This window comes from Ambystoma mexicanum, chromosome 4q (assembly GCF_040938575.1).
Source record: "Ambystoma mexicanum isolate Mex_15411 chromosome 4q, UKY_AmexF1_1, whole genome shotgun sequence".
NCBI lineage: Eukaryota > Metazoa > Chordata > Amphibia > Caudata > Ambystomatidae > Ambystoma > Ambystoma mexicanum.
In genome coordinates this window covers 587,307,755-587,325,888 of record NC_090928.1, presented here as the reverse complement: position 1 = coordinate 587,325,888, position 18,134 = coordinate 587,307,755, and the positions used below count along the sequence as shown (strand labels likewise).

General features: G+C 46.9%; 1 protein-coding gene across 2 annotated transcripts in view; it reads left to right on the top strand.

Moving 5' to 3' along the window:
- The first annotated feature begins 3,584 nt into the window (after positions 1-3,584).
- The window catches only part of TNFAIP3 (TNF alpha induced protein 3), an 82,715-nt gene continuing 68,165 nt past the window's right edge, over positions 3,585-18,134 (top strand). Inside the window, exon 1 of one of the 2 annotated variants that reach the window (XM_069608137.1) lies at positions 3,585-3,904. In XM_069608137.1, the coding sequence (XP_069464238.1) occupies positions 3,795-3,904 (110 nt within the window). In that variant the 5' untranslated portion in view covers positions 3,585-3,794. The remainder of the gene's footprint in view (positions 3,905-18,134) is intronic. The other variant, XM_069608138.1, reaches the window with a different exon arrangement.

Here is an 18,134-nt window from a genome sequence, read left to right as displayed (position 1 = left end):
GCAGGCAGAGATAACATGGACCTTGTCCGAGCAGAGAGGGATGCTCGCTTTATCAGCATGGCTGGCTGTGCTTCGCAGACAGAGAAAAGGTGGGGGCAGCGCCATGGAGAGAGGGAGAGCTTTTGCAGGTAGAGACATGCATGAGAGGGATTTCAATGGAGTGAATGGAGAAATATGAGAGATGGTAGGATGGTACCGCAGACAAAAGGAGATAGGATATAGATAGGCCAAAAATTTCAATTTGACCAGACACAGAGTGTTTGAACAAGTAAAGTAGATGCAACACAGACATTTAGGCACTGCTCAAATATAGAATTGCTGACAGAGAGGCATTTTAGCTTACAGAGAGACATGTAACCATGGAGAAAGTGTGACGTGAATTGACACTATAACTGGAAGCCTGATTGAGGTAGAGAGAGAGACGTCTGGTTGGCATGAGATCGAGAGGCGAATGATAGGAATGTGCCATTGAGAGAGAGGCGTTTGGTGTGGGATTGATGCAGCCTTGGCAGACCAGCTTGGGAGAGATCAATGAGCTTGCAGAGGCTTGAGGCAGTTCGAGTGACCAGACTTGGCAAGGGGAGCTGGAGAGGGGAGAGATGGGACACATTTGTGATGAGACCAAGGGAAGCTTGCATATGCAAATGGGAAGTATGGTTTATGGCCTAAACTGATTGATTAGAGAAGACACTCACACAGAGCTTTGGGTTTGGAGAAGGGGGAATCAGACAGAGATTGTCTTAGAGAGAGAGAGTGAGGAATAGTGTGGATTGGAGAGGAATGTTGAATGCTGACACTTGCCATGTGTATATTGCATTAGACATGATAGATCCAGCTAATCACAGGCTTGCATTAGAAGCCTGTAAGGCTTGCAGTCATTACACTGCATGGTAGATTTGCACCAAAAGCATAAAAGGTGCAAATTCGAGATTTGCATTATAGTATTGTTTGCATCATGCCTTGCTGTGCATGAATAAATGTATTCTATTGTCATAATTGAAACTGACTTGTGTGTTTTCATTTTGTGTCCATTGTGTATTTTATTTCGTTTTGTGTCTATTCTTATGGTTATGGTAATAGCTTATGTTTGTGTGTCCATAGCATAGTAACTTAGGAGTAACACAGTGCACAAAGGCCCTGAGATAGAAGAGCAGGGGGGCATAGTGATCCACACCCCCCAGGAGATTGTCTAAGTCTGATTCATGGTCGCCCACTAGGGGTAGGCCAGAGGCAGATTTGCAGCACGGTCTCACAGTAGCATTCAGGGTGCTAGGGTGAAGCACTGATTGAATTTGACTTTAGAGCGTGGATGGCTTGACCCTGGTTACCGTGACGCTAAGCAAGATCAGCTTTGGTTGGTTTGCTGATGGGAGACTGCCAGGGAAATACCAAGCTTTGTGATTGCTGCACGTGGATTGTGTTTATACGTTTTAATTTAATTTGATCAATGGCTGAGTGACCCACTAGCTGACTGGTTAGAGCCTGGGTTTAACAGGGACAGGGTGCAGGTTTCATTAAGTTCAGTCAAAAATTGAATGATTTGAAGATTTTGGCCATAATAAAAAATATATATAAAACATAATGTTGCCAATCCACAAACCAAGCAAGGGCGATCCTTCTTAGCATCATATGGCAGGGTTAGCAACTGATTAGTAGCATTCCGGGTGCTAGGATGAAGAACTGATTGTATTCACCTTGAAAATGTACAAAAATAACAGACAGAAAATGCTGAATCACTGTTTTGTGTGCATTCAGTGTGGACGAAAATCCTGAATCCCATAATGCGAACCAAAGGGAGAAGGGGTTGCAGGGGTGTCCCCCGCTCCTCTTGTTCGGCATTATGGGATTTGGGGGGGTGTCCTGCTTCCATCACATGGAAAACAGGGGACAATTGACAGTTTCATGCGATCAACATTTTCAGGATTCAAAGTTGTGCGCTCCTCTGCCTCATGCCTCGCTCTTTTGAGCGTCCGGATTTCAACATAGATCCCATCAGCTTTACACCCTGGATGGGCTTGACCCTGCCACCACATGAAACTAAGCAGGATGAACCTTGGTTGGTTTGTGGATGGGAGACATGAGGCGTGCACTGGTGTTGTAACAAGGGGCATACGCTTCTAATGACAAGGTTTGTAATTTAGAGGAGCTGGGAGCTATTTAGCTTCTGCTTGTGGCCTAGAAGAGCCTGGTTAGCTGGACATATGGGTTCATAAATAATTAACAAAGTGATATGTTTGCATCTTATGTGGAAGTTAGATTTGCGTAACACTATACACTAGTTCCAGGTTCCTCAGTGGTAGCTGATGGTCACTGGTTAATGCTGGATCCCCAGGAGCTGCTTTTAGCTCCTGCTTATCAAATATTAATTTCAATCGCTGTATGATATGATATGGAATTTATAACGCGCCTGTATACAAGTGATTCTAGGTCAAGTCAGAGTGATAGAAATATGCTAAAAATATATGCCGTGTCCATTGGGCCAATAACATTTTTGAGAGAACTTCCCCTTTAAAGAAAAGGCAGCGTCTAATAATACACATTGTAAAAAAAAAAGAACCTTTCACAAAAAATATACCTGTTTTGGCCACAACATTATGGTAATAAATTAACTTAAAAGGGGGCATTCAGTGATTTTGTGACTCTGCTTAAGTGTCTTGGGACAAGATTTCCATAGTCAACTAGCAGGGCTGTGAGGCGGCTTATGTAGGCAAAATCCCCCATCAGCTCTAGTTGTCAGGTAAATGATTAATACTAAATTAGAGCGACTGAGAGCTTTCACAGTTGACAAAGAGCTGCACTTTCAAATGCGCGAAAGCAATGATTTGCATGACCCTAATACCATGTTTGAGGGAGAGGTGTTAGGGAGAAAGTTCCCTATTCACAGTTTTGGAGGGGTGTGATGGACTGTGGGCCTTCCACCGGCCATGTTGTTATTCAACTTTGTAAAGTGCAGGGCAGGCTCATCACGTGTTAGTGAGCGCCTAACCAGTGAAATGCGCCCCACCTCTAGTTATCCAACTTCACAGTTGAAGAATCCATCCCGTTTTTGATGTAGTCTGTGATTCTGAAACTTTTAATTTTAGCTTTTTTGAATTATAAATGCAGGACAACAAGCCCCAGAAAGCATAGTTACATCTGCCCTGAAAAGCTAGCTGACCTTTAATGACTGGAAACCAACACGAGGCCAGCCTCAATTCCCATGTGGGCGGCCCAGAACGATATCCTGGTGATATTAACAGCTTATTAAAACGCTTTCAAGGGGGAGAAGTGCTTAGTGAAATCTTTCTTAATCGCTACACTACTCTCCGCGCAGCAATGGGCGATTGTTTTGTATGTTTTGGTCTGTCAGTCAGACTCTGTCGAAGCTATTTTACTCGATGCAGCCTGAAGCCCTCCCTCCGTCAGAGTCTCTCTCAACATGGCTGCGCGCCAAACGAGTCTCCGCTTCTGACTGGGTTGCCACCTTCTTCGTCGTAGTAACTAACCTCAGCCTTTGCAGCTGCGTGCCTGTCGCGGCCCTGTCGCGACTCCTCCCACTTCCGGGGTTTTGACAGCTCGGAAAGTCCCAGCCAGGGCAGCCAGTGGAAATTCCCCAACAAGACGCTCAGAGGACAAAAAAAAAGAATGACAAAAGATAACACAGCCCGTGCGGCAGTGAATCATCGACACCCCAACTGCGGGGGAAGCAGCTGTCCGCCAGGAGGACGAGGGCAGACAGCGGGAGATCTGAGCGCAGGGTTGCGGACGGGGATCTGTCCAGGAGTTCTGCAACCCCCACTGTAAGGGTGCATGGAATGTGCATGGGAAAAGCACACACCCACGGCACACGGAGCAGCAACATCGCCCTGAGTCAGCCTCTCGAGCAGCCGGCTCCATTTTCCGAGAGCAACCGCAACATCGAAAGGTAATTAAACCAGTGCAACCCTTTTCAGTATGTGAGCCATTTTGTAAGAATGTTACCTCGTCGTCCTTTTTACAAATGCCTATTCCCCGGCTGCATGATGTCGGGCGCACTATAAACATGTGTAATACTAAGCGCCAAGAGGCAACCCATTCCCCGGGTGCGTGCTACTTGATTATATTCAACAAATATTGCTGCACTCGGACTCACCACTTCGGGGGTAGGTGGAAAGGTCTCTGAGAGGACTATGCCTTCTGACAGAAAGCGCCTTGACGTTCGTATGATCACGGTGTGTAATGTTAAAGTCTTTCTGAGGTTCTGCCTTACACATGTACCTTGCACTTGTGCATTTCTGTCTGGTCCTCACTTGCTTTTTTTATTGTGCAAGGAAACGTCGCTGCAAACGTTAGGGTACACTTGAGGACAATCGCTGTGTGCTGGTGTTTTGTTGACATCCTGTTTGCAGAGATGGCCCAGTGCCCGCGAAGCTGGTCCTGCGCCTTCTGTTTCCGGCAGCACCAGGATTTCATTCGATCTGAAGTGCGATCATGCGATGTGTGTTTGTGTATGTTAGTGTAATAGTTGTGCCACGCTGTTGGCAGCGAATCCATCATCTTTGTAGCGTTGCGCACGCTGCCTGCATTGTTCAGTGATGTTTTGTTACTGAATGTTGTTCTCGAAAACAGTAATTCATCTTCCACTCTGACTTTCGGTGAAGAGTTTATTTTCAAAAGGGCGGCAGTCGGAGACTTCAATGCTTTAAGTGGGGAGGGAGGTCGAGGGCCTGCTGTCAGTTGGGTGCGTGGCTTGGGAGATGAGTTTGGCCTAAGAATTGATGGGCATGTCCAACCTCTCAATGGCAGAGTCGCCCTGGCCGAACTTGGTGCAGTGATCCGGCATAGCTAAGATCTCTGCCACACATGCTTAATACACTGAGCTATCCCCTGAGCCATAGCGGAACTCGCATGTATCCATATGAATGCAGACTTTGGTGTTTCACGTGGCCAATAGATATATTAGGGTGAGTGTACAACCCGTATGCACTACAGTGAACACGTGAAGCGTCATCATTAACTGATCCGAATGAAATGTACTTTCTAACAGCAGCCCGGCAGCAGATGCATAGCCCCACCAGCACACCATAAAATGTCCTGACGTGGTGGTTTTATGGTTTAGACTTTAGACTTCCACTTCTCTGCACCCCATACATTTCAAACTTCAAACCCTGTGGGCTTTCAGTTTCGCAATTGGGAGGTGGGAGTCAGCGCGTGCCATGACCCTAGGCCTCCAGGAAGCTTGGCATCGCAAGCAGAGATGCCTTTCCCGCCCAGCACCCATTGCTGTGTGTTTACCTACAACATTGGGACGTGCGGGCCCCGTATGGTCTCCAGCTTCACCCACTCACTGCTTGTGGTTCCTCCTTTCATGTCTCACGACGTCTTCATCGTTTTCCTGACGTGTGACAACACAAATGAAGCATGTTCAGAGCGGGCACAGCAAGGTAGTGCACAGGCAAGCTTCGGATCATGTCTAAGTGGTTGCAAGGCGACATCCAGGCTCGCCGCGGACACGGCACGGGTGTCTACAAGCTTTGGCTCGCCAGGTGTGTTGTACTGCAACTTCCTCCTGCCCTTACCAGCAAAGCCAATGGCGAGGGGACATTGGAGTTGGGCTGTGAGGTACATTATGGTTATTTACTCACGTGCACAGACCAAGATAACAAACCACAAGGTCAGCATAACAAACCACAAGACCAACGAAGTCAAAACAGTGACCGGTGGATTCATACAGCTGGCATGAACAGAGGATGTCAGGCACTACTTACTAAATGGTGCTGTCCTTGTAGTTTAAAGCCTTTTCTTACACTGACACACTGAAAGCTGTTTTAAAGAAAATACCATTATTTTGAAATTAACGGCCATACATATAATGGTTTATATGTGAGTTTTATTTTTTACTTAGTGTGTATACACTGCATATTGGCCTGATGTGTGTCCTCCCAGCCACTGCCTTCCATTGGGTTCGCTTTTCTGTAAGAATTGTAGCCATTTGGTCGCAGCAGCATGTGCAAGCTTCAGGCACAGCTGCGAAAGTGTCAATCGGCAAACACGGGCCAGGGGGAAGTGCACATCCGTGTGGTGCACGTACACGAATTGCCGTAGTACCTTGCATGTCCGGGGGGGGGGGGGGGGGGGGGAGTGATTAGAAGAGGACGGCGGGGGGCAGGAGACGGCTCATTCTCACGGCAGTTCATAAGTGTGTTTTTACACATGAAGACAGTTAACAACTTGTAACATTGAAGTTTCACTAGAATAGTCTCAATTAGAATGTGAAAAGGAGTTGGATGCCCCCACGCGAGTTTACCCATCAGACTCTAAAGGCCCCCCCCCTAGAAATGTTTGCCTAGTTGCACACCCATGTCTTTATTAAGTGCTTAAAGATGATACAAGGGTAATAAATTCAATTCAATAAGAAGACTTTTGTGGCAATTACATTCCCCCCTCAAAGCAGAAGGGGTAGTTTCAATTTTACTTTGGGCATTTGGGTGGGTACATATATATTTTCTGTTCAGAGTCTGTGGTTTACAAAGTGTTCGTGTTTTGCCTGAGTAGGCTACGAGTTCCCTTTTTTTTTATTTTATTTTTTGGATGATTGCCTGGGCTGGGGGTTTTACTCGGGTCCCCCATCTTCCAGGCTGTCCTTGATTTCGTAGTCTCTTAGCAGGCCGTGGACCATCCTGCGGCAGGCTTCGGTTGTCAGCAGCTCATCATTGAGGATCAGGCGTTTCCTTGCGTAGAGGAGAATGTCCTTCAGGCAGCAGAGGATCCTCCAGCAGTTCTGGATTGCCTCTACTGTGTGGGTCTGTGCAAAGAGTCCATACAGCACAGATTGGTATATAATGTCTTGGGGCGGGATGTGAGCACTCAACTCAGTGTTCAGGGCCCTGCGCAGTTTCCTTGCAAAGGGGCATGCCCAGAAGAGGTGGTACGCTGTTTCCTCTGCCGGGCACCCCCTTGGGCAGCTCCTGTGTGGGCAGAGGCCCCGCCTGTTCATGAATGCTCCCACAGATAGTGCCCCCCTCACCGTCAGCCAGGCAATGTCCTTGTGAATGTTCAGGAGTTTGTTTGATGCCACATTTTCCCACACCTGGGTAACTGTGGCCGCTGGCAGGTCCTCAATGGGGTCTGTGGTGTCTTGGGACCTGATCAGGTTGTGGATTGTCCTCGGGTTCCACAATGCAGGCACCACCCCCTGAAGGCCAAAATCTGCGATGAACTTTTCCATCTCCCTGTAGTACCAAGGGAGCGTCCAGTTGTACGGGGCCGTGTTTTCCCACTTGTCCCAGCCCAGCCTCCTCCATGTTGGTGTGAGGAAGAAGCGGAAAAGGAGGTAGGCTGAGTGGGTCTTGTTGGCGTTGCCCAGGGGAATCCTGACGCAGGTGCAGGCGAAGCAGGCCCGCAGTCTTGTAGGGAGGTCCGGGATTCCTTTCCCTCCTTTGCGCGGTTCCTTGTACATGGATGATCTCTTAACTCTGTCCATCTTTGAGCCCCAGACAAAGTGAAAGACCATGGCGTTGATGGCCCGCGCCTCACTGGCTTGGAGGGGCCACGCTTGGGCCACATACTGCAGGACAGGCAGCGCATCATTTCTCAGCACCAGAGCTTTCCCTTCCATGCTCAGTTTGCGGAGACTCCAGAGACCCAGGGGCGGCTTTTAGCTCTGGCATGCCCCATTTTAATGTCGGTCCCTGCAAAGGGTTGCAAAAGATAAACCCTGGTAGCCTGTGCAGCACAGGCCAACATGCTAATAGCCACCCTTTCTTTGGGTACTGCATATGCAGCCAACCGGCCAATATCTCGTTTCTATATAGCACCCAGTACCTGATCTGGCCAGCACCGCTTCTAAGAGCTGTATAGCATAGGTGGCACCAGGGCTTCTCAGTTTCCATGGGCTTTGAGCCTGTGGGGTTGGGGGGGTCGACCTGCGTAAATATGCAGTGCACACGTTAAAGGCTGACTTTTCCAGAACCCTGCCATATCCAGCTGAGTTCTTGCCAGCCTTTGAGCTATCACCTTGCTGAAGAGTCCTTAATAGTATTATTCAAATGACGTTTAGCATTTCAGCCCCTCCCCTCCCACCCCCCAGGGCTGCCTTTTGTCAATAAATCCGGCCTTTTGGGTTCTGCACTGGGGAGGTCAATGAACCCGCCCAGAGATAATCAGTGGCTTCTCCCGCCGTCCATTGAGCCCCAAAAGGACGCCCAGAGGGGGGTTGATGGTATGCACATACCTTTATCCAAATGTGTGCACCCCGGAGGTTCCTCAGTCAGGCCGGTTTTCCTAGCAGTGGGCAACCTCCGCACCCTCCCGCGCAGTGTTCCTGGTGCAGAGTTGAGGGAACGGAAGGGGTGGGTTTTTTAAATGTGTTTGTTGCGTCCTAGCCACTATAAGATTATTCTGCGGCAAGTGCTGGCCACTTGCTATGTCGCGCCATCTGCAAACTAGGATTACAGCATTGGAGGAAGAAGGGTAATGCGGCCCAGGACTAAGGGATTGCTGGTTTGGGTCTTTTTATTTAAAGACGTGACTCCAATTGAATGGCGGGAATGGCCGCTGCACATGGCATATTTAAGTGGCACTGTCTGGCACTCGGGCTAAGTGTAGCTCAGCGGGTCAATGCTTCTGCTTCAGAGGACGCTCCATGAAACGGTCCTCTAGACCCCGGTGTATTGGGCCCATTCTGGTGCTTGTCGTTTGTTTGTCGCTCACATTACAACTACGGGACTGCGTGTCCCAGGTGTGGTAACGCAAAGAAACTGCGGGGCTGCGTGTCCCAGGTGCGGTAACGCAAAGAAACTACGGGACTGCGTGTCCCAGGTGTGGTAACGCAAATAAACCATGGGACTGCGTGTCCCAGGTGAGGTAACGCAAAGAAAAAAACCTGAACCTAAAGTCGTGCTTTAGATGTTATGTCTTGGGACTCTGGTGTTTTCGAAAGATCTGACTGGCAGATGTTCTATCTAATGATACACAAACAGAAAAGCAGTTTACCCAGTTTGCATAATATCTACGTTCCTCTTAAGTAGTAGGCATGAGTGTAGCATTGCACTAGTGCCTGTGTGCAGAGTGTACAGCACCCACGTTGAAAGGGGGCTGTGGGGGTAGGGGGTAGTTTCATAACAGTGGCTAAATGAATGGGGCCAACATGACCTCATGCATATGTTATGTGGTATTTGTATGACGGCTACTGCAATTGTTGTGGCTTCGGGGCGCTGTGTGGGTGGAAGGCGCTTCGGAAGCCCGCAGTCAGTGAGCATGGAAATAAAAGGAGCATTACACTGCGTGTAAATAGAATTGGGTGATTGTTCAATTGCTCCAGAGACGACTCGTTTAAACATTACATTGTTCGTGCAGAGCCTTGCATTCGGACGCAGGGATGGCGGCGACATTAGTGACTGTGGCAGCTGTTTCCATGTTTCCAATGCAAAGGGCAGCTTTCCATACAATTCCGGGAGCTGAGCTGGAGCCGGAGCCATGAGAAGTTCAGGGACTCTGCACATATCTGGCCAGGAAGCAAGAGAGTCCAAGACCACCGGCCCTTCTACTCAGGCGAGGCCTCGCGCCGCGCTCTAGAAGCAGCGGTGCTGGTACCACCCGTGGTAATTGTGGCTCTTTACTTCTAATTCCAGGACGGGGAATGCCGCTAATTCGCGGAAGCCACTGCGTCGCTACCTCGAATTGCATCCAGTGCGTCTAGGTACACCCATCGTAAAAAAGTGGCATCTGGAAATGGTGGCAATTACCACCGAACATGGGATCTGGTCTCAAAACATATCTTAGCATCTGTGTCAATGCAAATCATGTGTCCCGTGTTCTCACATTACACACATGTAATAACGGGGCTGTGTTCTTGTTTTTTCGGCTGCAAATGACCAAGTGGGCCCAGAAGAATGTAGCTTTTGTTTTTGTTGGTGACATTTTACCACTGGCAGTACATTTTTACCGCCGGTGGAATTCACTGCACTTCAGGAAACACTAAAATGTGGGGCAAACACTACCGCAGTAGTTCCTAGCGCCGGCAGTGTACCAGAATATCGAGTTTAAGACATTTCATCTGAAGTGGAGCGGTAATAGAAGGGGGAGCAGGACTTTAATACTGCTGCTGTATAGGTAGAAAGATACCCCATGAGTATTAGTCAATGACTAAGAAAATGGCCTAGTCGCTGGTCCCAGGCATTGTGCATGCTCCTAACTGGTGTTACTGTTTGCCTCCGCTTCTAGTAGCGGATTGGCAGTTCAGGAATTCAAGCAAACTCTCACAAAGCGTTTGCCTCTGACAGCCTGTCCTGGTCCGGCCTTGTTGGCACCAGTCCTGACTGACAAAAGTAGTCTTTAAACGTGTCAATAGTACAATAGTTAAAGGTGATTGCAATCTTTCATTTAGGATAGGAAAATGAAGACATACAAAATAAAGCTGTCAGATTGGTTTATTATGTGATTTGTGTACTTGCTGCACCAGAGAAATAAAGCAAATGCCTGTACCACTAAATAATATACCCACGTCACAAACAGCTACTGTCGATTCTGCAAGGATCAAGCGATCCCAGAAACCATATTTCATCTGGTCATGGAATGCCAATCACTTTCTCCTCAGCGTAAACAATTTGGAGCTTTCTTCCAACTCTCAGCACAACAAATGAACACTCAAGAAAGATGGGCCGCCCTACTCAGTGGACATAGCAATAAATATACATATACAATCACTCTTTTCCTAAGCACTATATTGGAACTCAACAAAAGAACACTGTGAGATTCAATTTAAATCACTGGCTCTCACCATTTACAGATAACGACGAAAATGATGAAAAAGTTTACAAATAAACTAAATCATTAAAAAAAAAAAATATGCCCACATTTCAGACTACTGTGAGCTGAAATTCCTGCAGCGCCATTTAGCCAATGTGTGTGATCTTGGCCTCTAATTCCAGCTGTCTCACCTCAATGACCAGTTCCTAGAAGTATTTTAGATTTTAGTTCAGGGTGTATGCTCTCAAAAAAAACAAAAACATACTATAATGGTTCGATAATCAATAGTGTGGCGTCATCTTTATAATAATGATAGTGACCAGGTCTCAACATTAGCACTCACCAGCAGCCATAGGGGAGTGCTAATTCTTTCTTGGTCAGTGTGGAAAGTTTGCAGCATTCATTCCTGGGGGTGAGTGGCTCTTATGCCTCGCCAGTAGCTTGCACATTTCACTTTTTCCCCATGAAAGTGGCCATTCATATATTTATGACACGCAGCAGTCATTTGGCCCTCGGCCTACTCAAGGAATCCTCACTTGTGTTACATTGGGCCAGCATGCAGCGCAAGGGGTATTAAATATGAATGCACAGTCAAGATTAGGGGATATAGTCGGATGCCACCTGTTCAGTGAAAAGGAAGCACATGTAGCATTTGATTTATTTCTTAAATTCTTCTGCTGGTCTGCTGCCTAATTAAAGTGCTTCTAATTTGGACAGAGAAGCAAACTCTTGTGCATTGGGTTACAATGATTTGCTCAATACAACATACAGTAATATGGTGGAGTGGCGGGGGGCCTGGGGGCGAGTCCATGCAAGGTCACCCAAGACCATAGTCATCCACGTAGTCATTGGATCCCAGGAAGTAGTGGCTTACTAGTCTCCGTGGAAAACAGCGCATTTCCCAAAAAGCATGTCTACTTCTCAAAGGCCACATGAGCAGAGGCAGTACCGGTCCACATGACGTTACCTGAGAAAGGCTCATGGAGCTGTCACTGAGCCAGGGTATACCTGGGAGTCCATACCAATATCCCACGGTCAGTATGTTAACCCGTCACTGCCCGGCTCACCTTGCTGCTTATTTGGCGTATGATGGAAGTACCTGCCAGCGCACAAAACCCTAATGCACCTAGGCGCTAGTTACAGTGCAAGTGCGGCAGCATGGCCCACATAGTGTAGGATCAAGCAAATGGATACAGCATGAAGGGGCGTTGAGCATGCACAGACCAGTAAAGCCTCGCCTCATGGTGGGGGAGCTACAACAGGTGTACAAAAAGGCATAGTAAGAGAATATATCTGGTAACGCTGCACCTCAAGGTGGGGGGGCTACACAGTAAGGCATAGTAGGTTAACATTTGTGTACATGCACAATCTGGTAAAGCCTGACCTCAAGGTGCTGGGGCTACATTGGGTGTACAGGAAGGCATAGTAAATTAACATGTGTAAATGCACAATCTGGTAAAGCCTCACCACATTGTGCGGGGGGCTACATCAGGTGTACAGGCATGTATAGTAAGTTAATATTTGTGTAAATGCACAATCTGGTAAAGCCTGACCTCAAGGTGCTGGGGCTACATTGGGTGTACAGGAAAGCATAGTAAATTAACATGTGTAAATGCACAATCTGGTAAAGCCTCACCACATTGTGCGGGGGGCTACATCAGGTGTACAGGCATGTATAGTAAGTTAATATTTGTGTAAATGCACAATCTGGTAAAGCCTGACCTCAAGGTGCTGGGGCTACATTGGGTGTACAGGAAGGCATAGTAAATTAACATGTGTAAATGCACAATCTGGTAAAGCCTCACCACATTGTGCGGGGGGCTACATCAGGTGTACATGCATGTATAGTAAGTTAATATTTGTGTAAATGCACAATCTGGTAAAGCCTGACCTCAAGGTGCTGGGGCTACATTGGGTGTACAGGAAAGCATAGTAAATTAACATGTGTAAATGCACAATCTGGTAAAGCCTCACCACATTGTGCGGGGGGCTACATCAGGTGTACAGGCAGGTATAGTAAGTTAATATTTGTGTAAATGCACAATCTGGTAAAGCCTGACCTTACGGTGCTGGGGGCTACATTGGGTGTACAGGAAAGCATAGTATGGGACACTTGTGTAAATGCATAGTTGGGGCGATGTAGGCCGCTGGGGCTTATTACAACAGTGTTGCTGGTGTACAAAACTGCCAAGAACACATATAAAAGAGAATAGTGACGTTGGTTAGAAACGCCAGCAAAGTTATAACGAGGACACAGTGGACAAGATCACGGGTTGATTGGCAGCCCTTGAATGTGACGCTAACGCTATTACAGCTGCATTTAAAGGTCCACCCAATCCTGAGTATAGCCACATTTACCTCTGGCTCAGAGCTGGAGGTAAATGCACCAGCAGGAATGGGCATTTTCAGCGATATAAGCGCTGGTGCAGTTTGCACCACCACAAATAGCCAGTGGTGTTTCTAGAATGGGGGGGTGCCCCCCCTTGTAATCTTGTGCCCCCCCTTACCTAAAGCAAGCAGTGACTGTGTTCTCAGCTCGTGGTGTTATTTGTGACACTAAGGCAAATGTCTGCATATCACACGCGGCAAATACTCTCCTTTTGTCTCAAAGCCAGCAGTGATCTTGGTATGCATTCTGGCATTGGTATGAACATGAGCATGAGAAACTTCTCAGGTGTCCGGCCCAGCTTCTGCACATCGACCTCCATTGTGTGCAGAGCAGCTTGCAGCCCCCCCAGAATGCAGCGAACGAAACTGCTAATAATGGGCCATTCTTCACTGAATGGTTTTGTGCCTGCATTCTGATGGAAGGGGAGGTGCAGTGGGGTGTAGGTAGTTGGTGTGCACAAAGCCCCTCGGCAGGAGTGCTTGTGATGTCACACATTACCTTTCAGAGGCAGCCCCCCACTTTCATCTGTGCCCCCCCTACTTTTGTCTTTGGCCCCCTCTGTGCCCCTCTTAAATTTGATTCGAGGTGACACCACTGATAATAGCCCCCCCAGCCCCATTGGGGAATGGCAAATAACCGTTACCCCACTACTCGTAATCCGGCGCAAATAGGAAATCAGGCCTAGTGAGTCATTTGAGTGCTATACATTAAAACAAGCCCCACTTACCGAACTATATTAGGGCACTGTCAGCGTGCATGGTAGCAGCAAGCAAGCATGGGGAATACACGAACGTGATTGGTGCTTAGACCCTAAGGGGCGCGATGTAGGAAACGTGCAATGAGGAAAGCCAAGGCGGGGCATGCTGGCAAAGCTACACCCAGTGTGAATGGGGAGCCACGTCAGCTGTGCGCATTGTTGGCGGTAGAGAATAGTAAATGAAAATGATTTTTTTGTGTGTGTGTGCGGCCGCATGTCCCTTACATGCACGCTACAGTACCATAAAAGTGCGTGCAGGTGCAGTGTGCGTCTATAGTTTCTTAGAGGGAGCGGTGGCAGATCTACGGCGACCCCCACGCCCCCTTCGTAGACAGGAAGTGGGGGAAGGTATTGAGCCTGTGATAAGGATTTTGGCGGCAAGAGGCAGTCTTACCTGCTGAATGGAAAGTCGAAGGCTGCACTGAAGCTGGATTTTGACTCCGATAGTAGGAGGGAGATGCAGGGAGGGCGTGAAGCCCCTCCAGGATAAGACAGGGCTTCATGGCCTTAAATCGTGGCCTTTAGTCGTTTGAGGGAGTACCTGGCGATTTAATAGCACTGTTGGGCCACGTCTAGCAGATTTCGTGAGAATCTGGCATCTTTATTTTTGCATTTATTTCAGCGCAACTAACCCTCAGAAATCTGGCCACTCGTTACAGAAAGTGCATAGTACAGTTCATAAAGTGCAAGAAAACGCATATAGATTAAAGCGATGGAAGTTGGTACACCCGCACTTTGAAGAGCCTCACCTCATGGTGTGGGGCCGGGGGTCTACTTCAGGCGTGCAAACAAGCATGTTAGACAAAATAGGTGTGAGTACACAAACTGGCAAAGCCTCACCTCATGGTGCGGTGGCTACTTCAGGCATGCAAACAAGCATAGGAACAAACTAAGGTCAAAATTGACACGTGGACACAGACCAGGCTGGCTGCATCACACAAAGAGAGAGGCGTAGCAGCGCTTTAACAAATTACATAGAATAGTGATCGTGTAGTAACAGTACAGTAGCATTAAGAGAGTACCGTGCTTGACATGATCGCTGCTCAAGGCAAACAGACAATAGTGTAGAGCAATAGGGCGCGTCTAGCTGGGCATCTGATGGGAATTCCTATTGTGAAGGTGTGTGGCTGTCATTTCACGGCAATATCTGGCATAGAATGTGAGAATCTGACAGTTTTATAGCAACACTTGGCATATGATTAGAATACACAGCACTTCATGGTAGTTCCTGGCATCTATGGTAGGTTATTTATAACACGCTTAATACCCAGAGGTTTCTAAGCGCGGCCTCGGGGCTCGAACCTGTGGTGCTCCGTGTCGTCTTGCTTCCAAGGCGAGCACGTTGCCCCTGAGCTATCCTCCTGAGACTAGCTCAATCTGACATGAGCACATGACATTTGATGGCAATACCTGCCATGTGGTGTGTGCCTCCTTCATTTGATGTGAATACCTGACATATGATATACATACCCGGTGAAAAATGGCAAGGCCTGATAGTGGGGTGCGGACTGTGGTGGACATGTTGCCATGTGATGGGAGTACAGGATTTCTGGGCAATACCTGGCATCGGGCCAGAGAACATGAACATTGATGGTACAACACGCACTGTGATGCAAGTACCTTGGTATTTGGTGGCAATATATGGCATGTGATGTGAGTACCTAACCCTGAATGGGAATCGCTGACATACTGTGAGGGGATACCTAGCAGGAGCACTTGCCCCTGGGTGGCAATAATTAACATGTGATGTGTGTACCAGGGCATTTGATGCAAACACTGGACAACCGAAAGCAATTTTACTGCAGAAAAAAAGAAACTTGTGGCTTTGCCAATGCTTGGCTACACATTCTATCCACATATTGGGCAACATAAATATACTGATTTGTTCCACTGATATCAAAGTGCCTATTTTCGGCTTTAATGTAAATAATCTAGTTGGGTGAGATACAATGTAAGCACACGTCTGAAACTTAAAATTTTATAGTTTAAAAAAATAAATAATTCATTTGGTTTAATTGATTTAACAATTTTTACAAAAAGAAGAATTATTAACATCAATCCATCCAAAAAGCCCTCAAATCCATCAAAATAGAAGAATTAAAGCGTCAAAATAATCCCTGAATCAAGTCTGTACCCCACCCGGAGTTCTCTTGTGTGAAGCACCTTGACTAGCCCAAAAGATTTATAAGTTCATACGGTATTCAGAGGCTGGTACATCCATTGGGGCCGGATGGCCCATGAGGGCTTATGAGGCAAAACTCCCTAGATGTATCGGGCCTTACATCTCCGGCCCTCCAGCTTTCATCTCATGTTTTTTGATCCAGGTCAATATTTTAAAAAAGGAAGTCGCCCCAATCACACAGCGCGTGTCATCACCGTTTGACAGCACCCTCCACCATTCATCTTCTGTTAGCGTTGTGAAGGCTGACATTATTTTCCCCCTGAACTACAGTTCTAATTTGCTGGGCCCCTTCACAACTCATTAGTAGGTGCCTGTTTGTTTCCACTTTATCTCCCTTATTATAAAATCTACACTTGTCGGTTGAAGATTCTTTTCCTACGAAGAGTTTTCGTTTGTTTTGAGTTGATTTAGTCGGAATCTCAAAAAGAACCTGCTGCAAGTTTTGTCTGGGAATTTTTCAAGGTAGCTTCTGGTATCGTTTCATTTCTTAGCTGTTGTTGGAAATTGTTTAGTCAAGCTGTATTTGGTGGCAATATCACCCGTGGATATCCAGTCCTGTTCAAATAGTTTTTTGGACACCTTGTCTGGGTTTGTTAGCAGCTGTTCTACCGAGGCTTCAATCTCGTTTAATAGAATGATGTTCTGGTTCTTCCATTCTGTCAGTGCTTGAATCTTCTCGCCCTCTTATTTCTTTTCCGATCACATACAGAGCTTTTGGTCTGTTATGGTTTTGCAGTACATCATTAGCGTATTTCTCTCTTTGATGGCTTTAAGTGAGGAAAGGCATAGTTTGCATCTGTTTAATGGCATAGGGGTGGTCTTTGAGGGTCCAAGGATTCGCCTCCAGAAGCAGCTCTCCAATTTCATCCAAAGGTTATCTGGGAGGACGAGCATAGCTTCTGTCCCGTACAGTATTGCTGGGACCACCTTAGATTTATAAAAGGTGATTACTGCCACCAGCGAAAATCTGCTGTACTTTTTGTCGATTATTTGCGCTTGTGTAGTTAAAACTTTGAGTTTTATCCAGAGCGCGTCTTGCATTGCAAATGTATACTTCCTTTTGAATTAAAGGGTATTTTAAAGATTAAGAGATTGGCTGATCGGTTTTAAAAAGTGAAAGCAAGTAAATAAATTGTACTTACTACTGGATTGATAATTTACTGGTACTCTTCATTACTTCGAGTCCATGTTTTCCTCATCAAAGTCCTTATTTACGTGATGCTTCTGGCTCCAGACAGATTCTACCTACTGACCTTTCCAATTTATTGTAGAAAAATAATTATAGGGTGTATGCCTAGTCTGTTTTCTATGTTATACAAATGGATGATGAGGTAGTTCTACTGGAAAACCCTGAAAGTATTTACTTGCACAGGCATGCCAGGTGTGTGTGCTTGCACTTCCTTAAACTCGTGATCATCCGCAGTTAGTGGGATGAGGGCATTTGCGTATTTGTAAAAGATGAGAAATGGACACCAGAGAGGTGCATTCTGGGATACTCTGAGCGTGCCACGTTCTGGGTGGGTTTGCATAAAAGCAGCACCTCAATTGATTTATTTATAAAGGAAGTAGTTCCCGTTTATGAAAGTCTAAATGATTCCATTAGTTAACGTTGGGTAGTAAATGCCTTCTGATGACTAAGTAAATATTCCAATCCGTAGACGACTCCTGCCCGTAGTGAGACGGAGGTTTGTTGGAGTCCCGTTCTGCACAGGAAGTGATGGGAAGGGAGGTACTGGAGGATGTGTTAAAAGGAAAATCACACTGCCTGCGCCCAATTCCAAAATATTCCACACATTCCCTAGCTGGAGGTCTTTGGACTTCTAGCTCGTATTTCTGGAAACTTCTTTCTCACAGAAAAGGAACCGATTCTCTGGTGGAGACAGGACGAGAAGAGTCAGTACTGGAGGCTGTTGTAAGGAGGCCATTCCAAGCTCTTGCACAACGGGCAGATATCGATTTGGCCCCAGGGCCTTTTCTGCCCTTGTTCCTGACACGTCAGTCATTGTATACAATGTCAGAGGGCCTGCAAATCCTAGAGAGCCTGCCATAGCCCCTTCATGGAACAAAGAGAAGGGTGTTGAACTTTCTCCTTAAGGCAA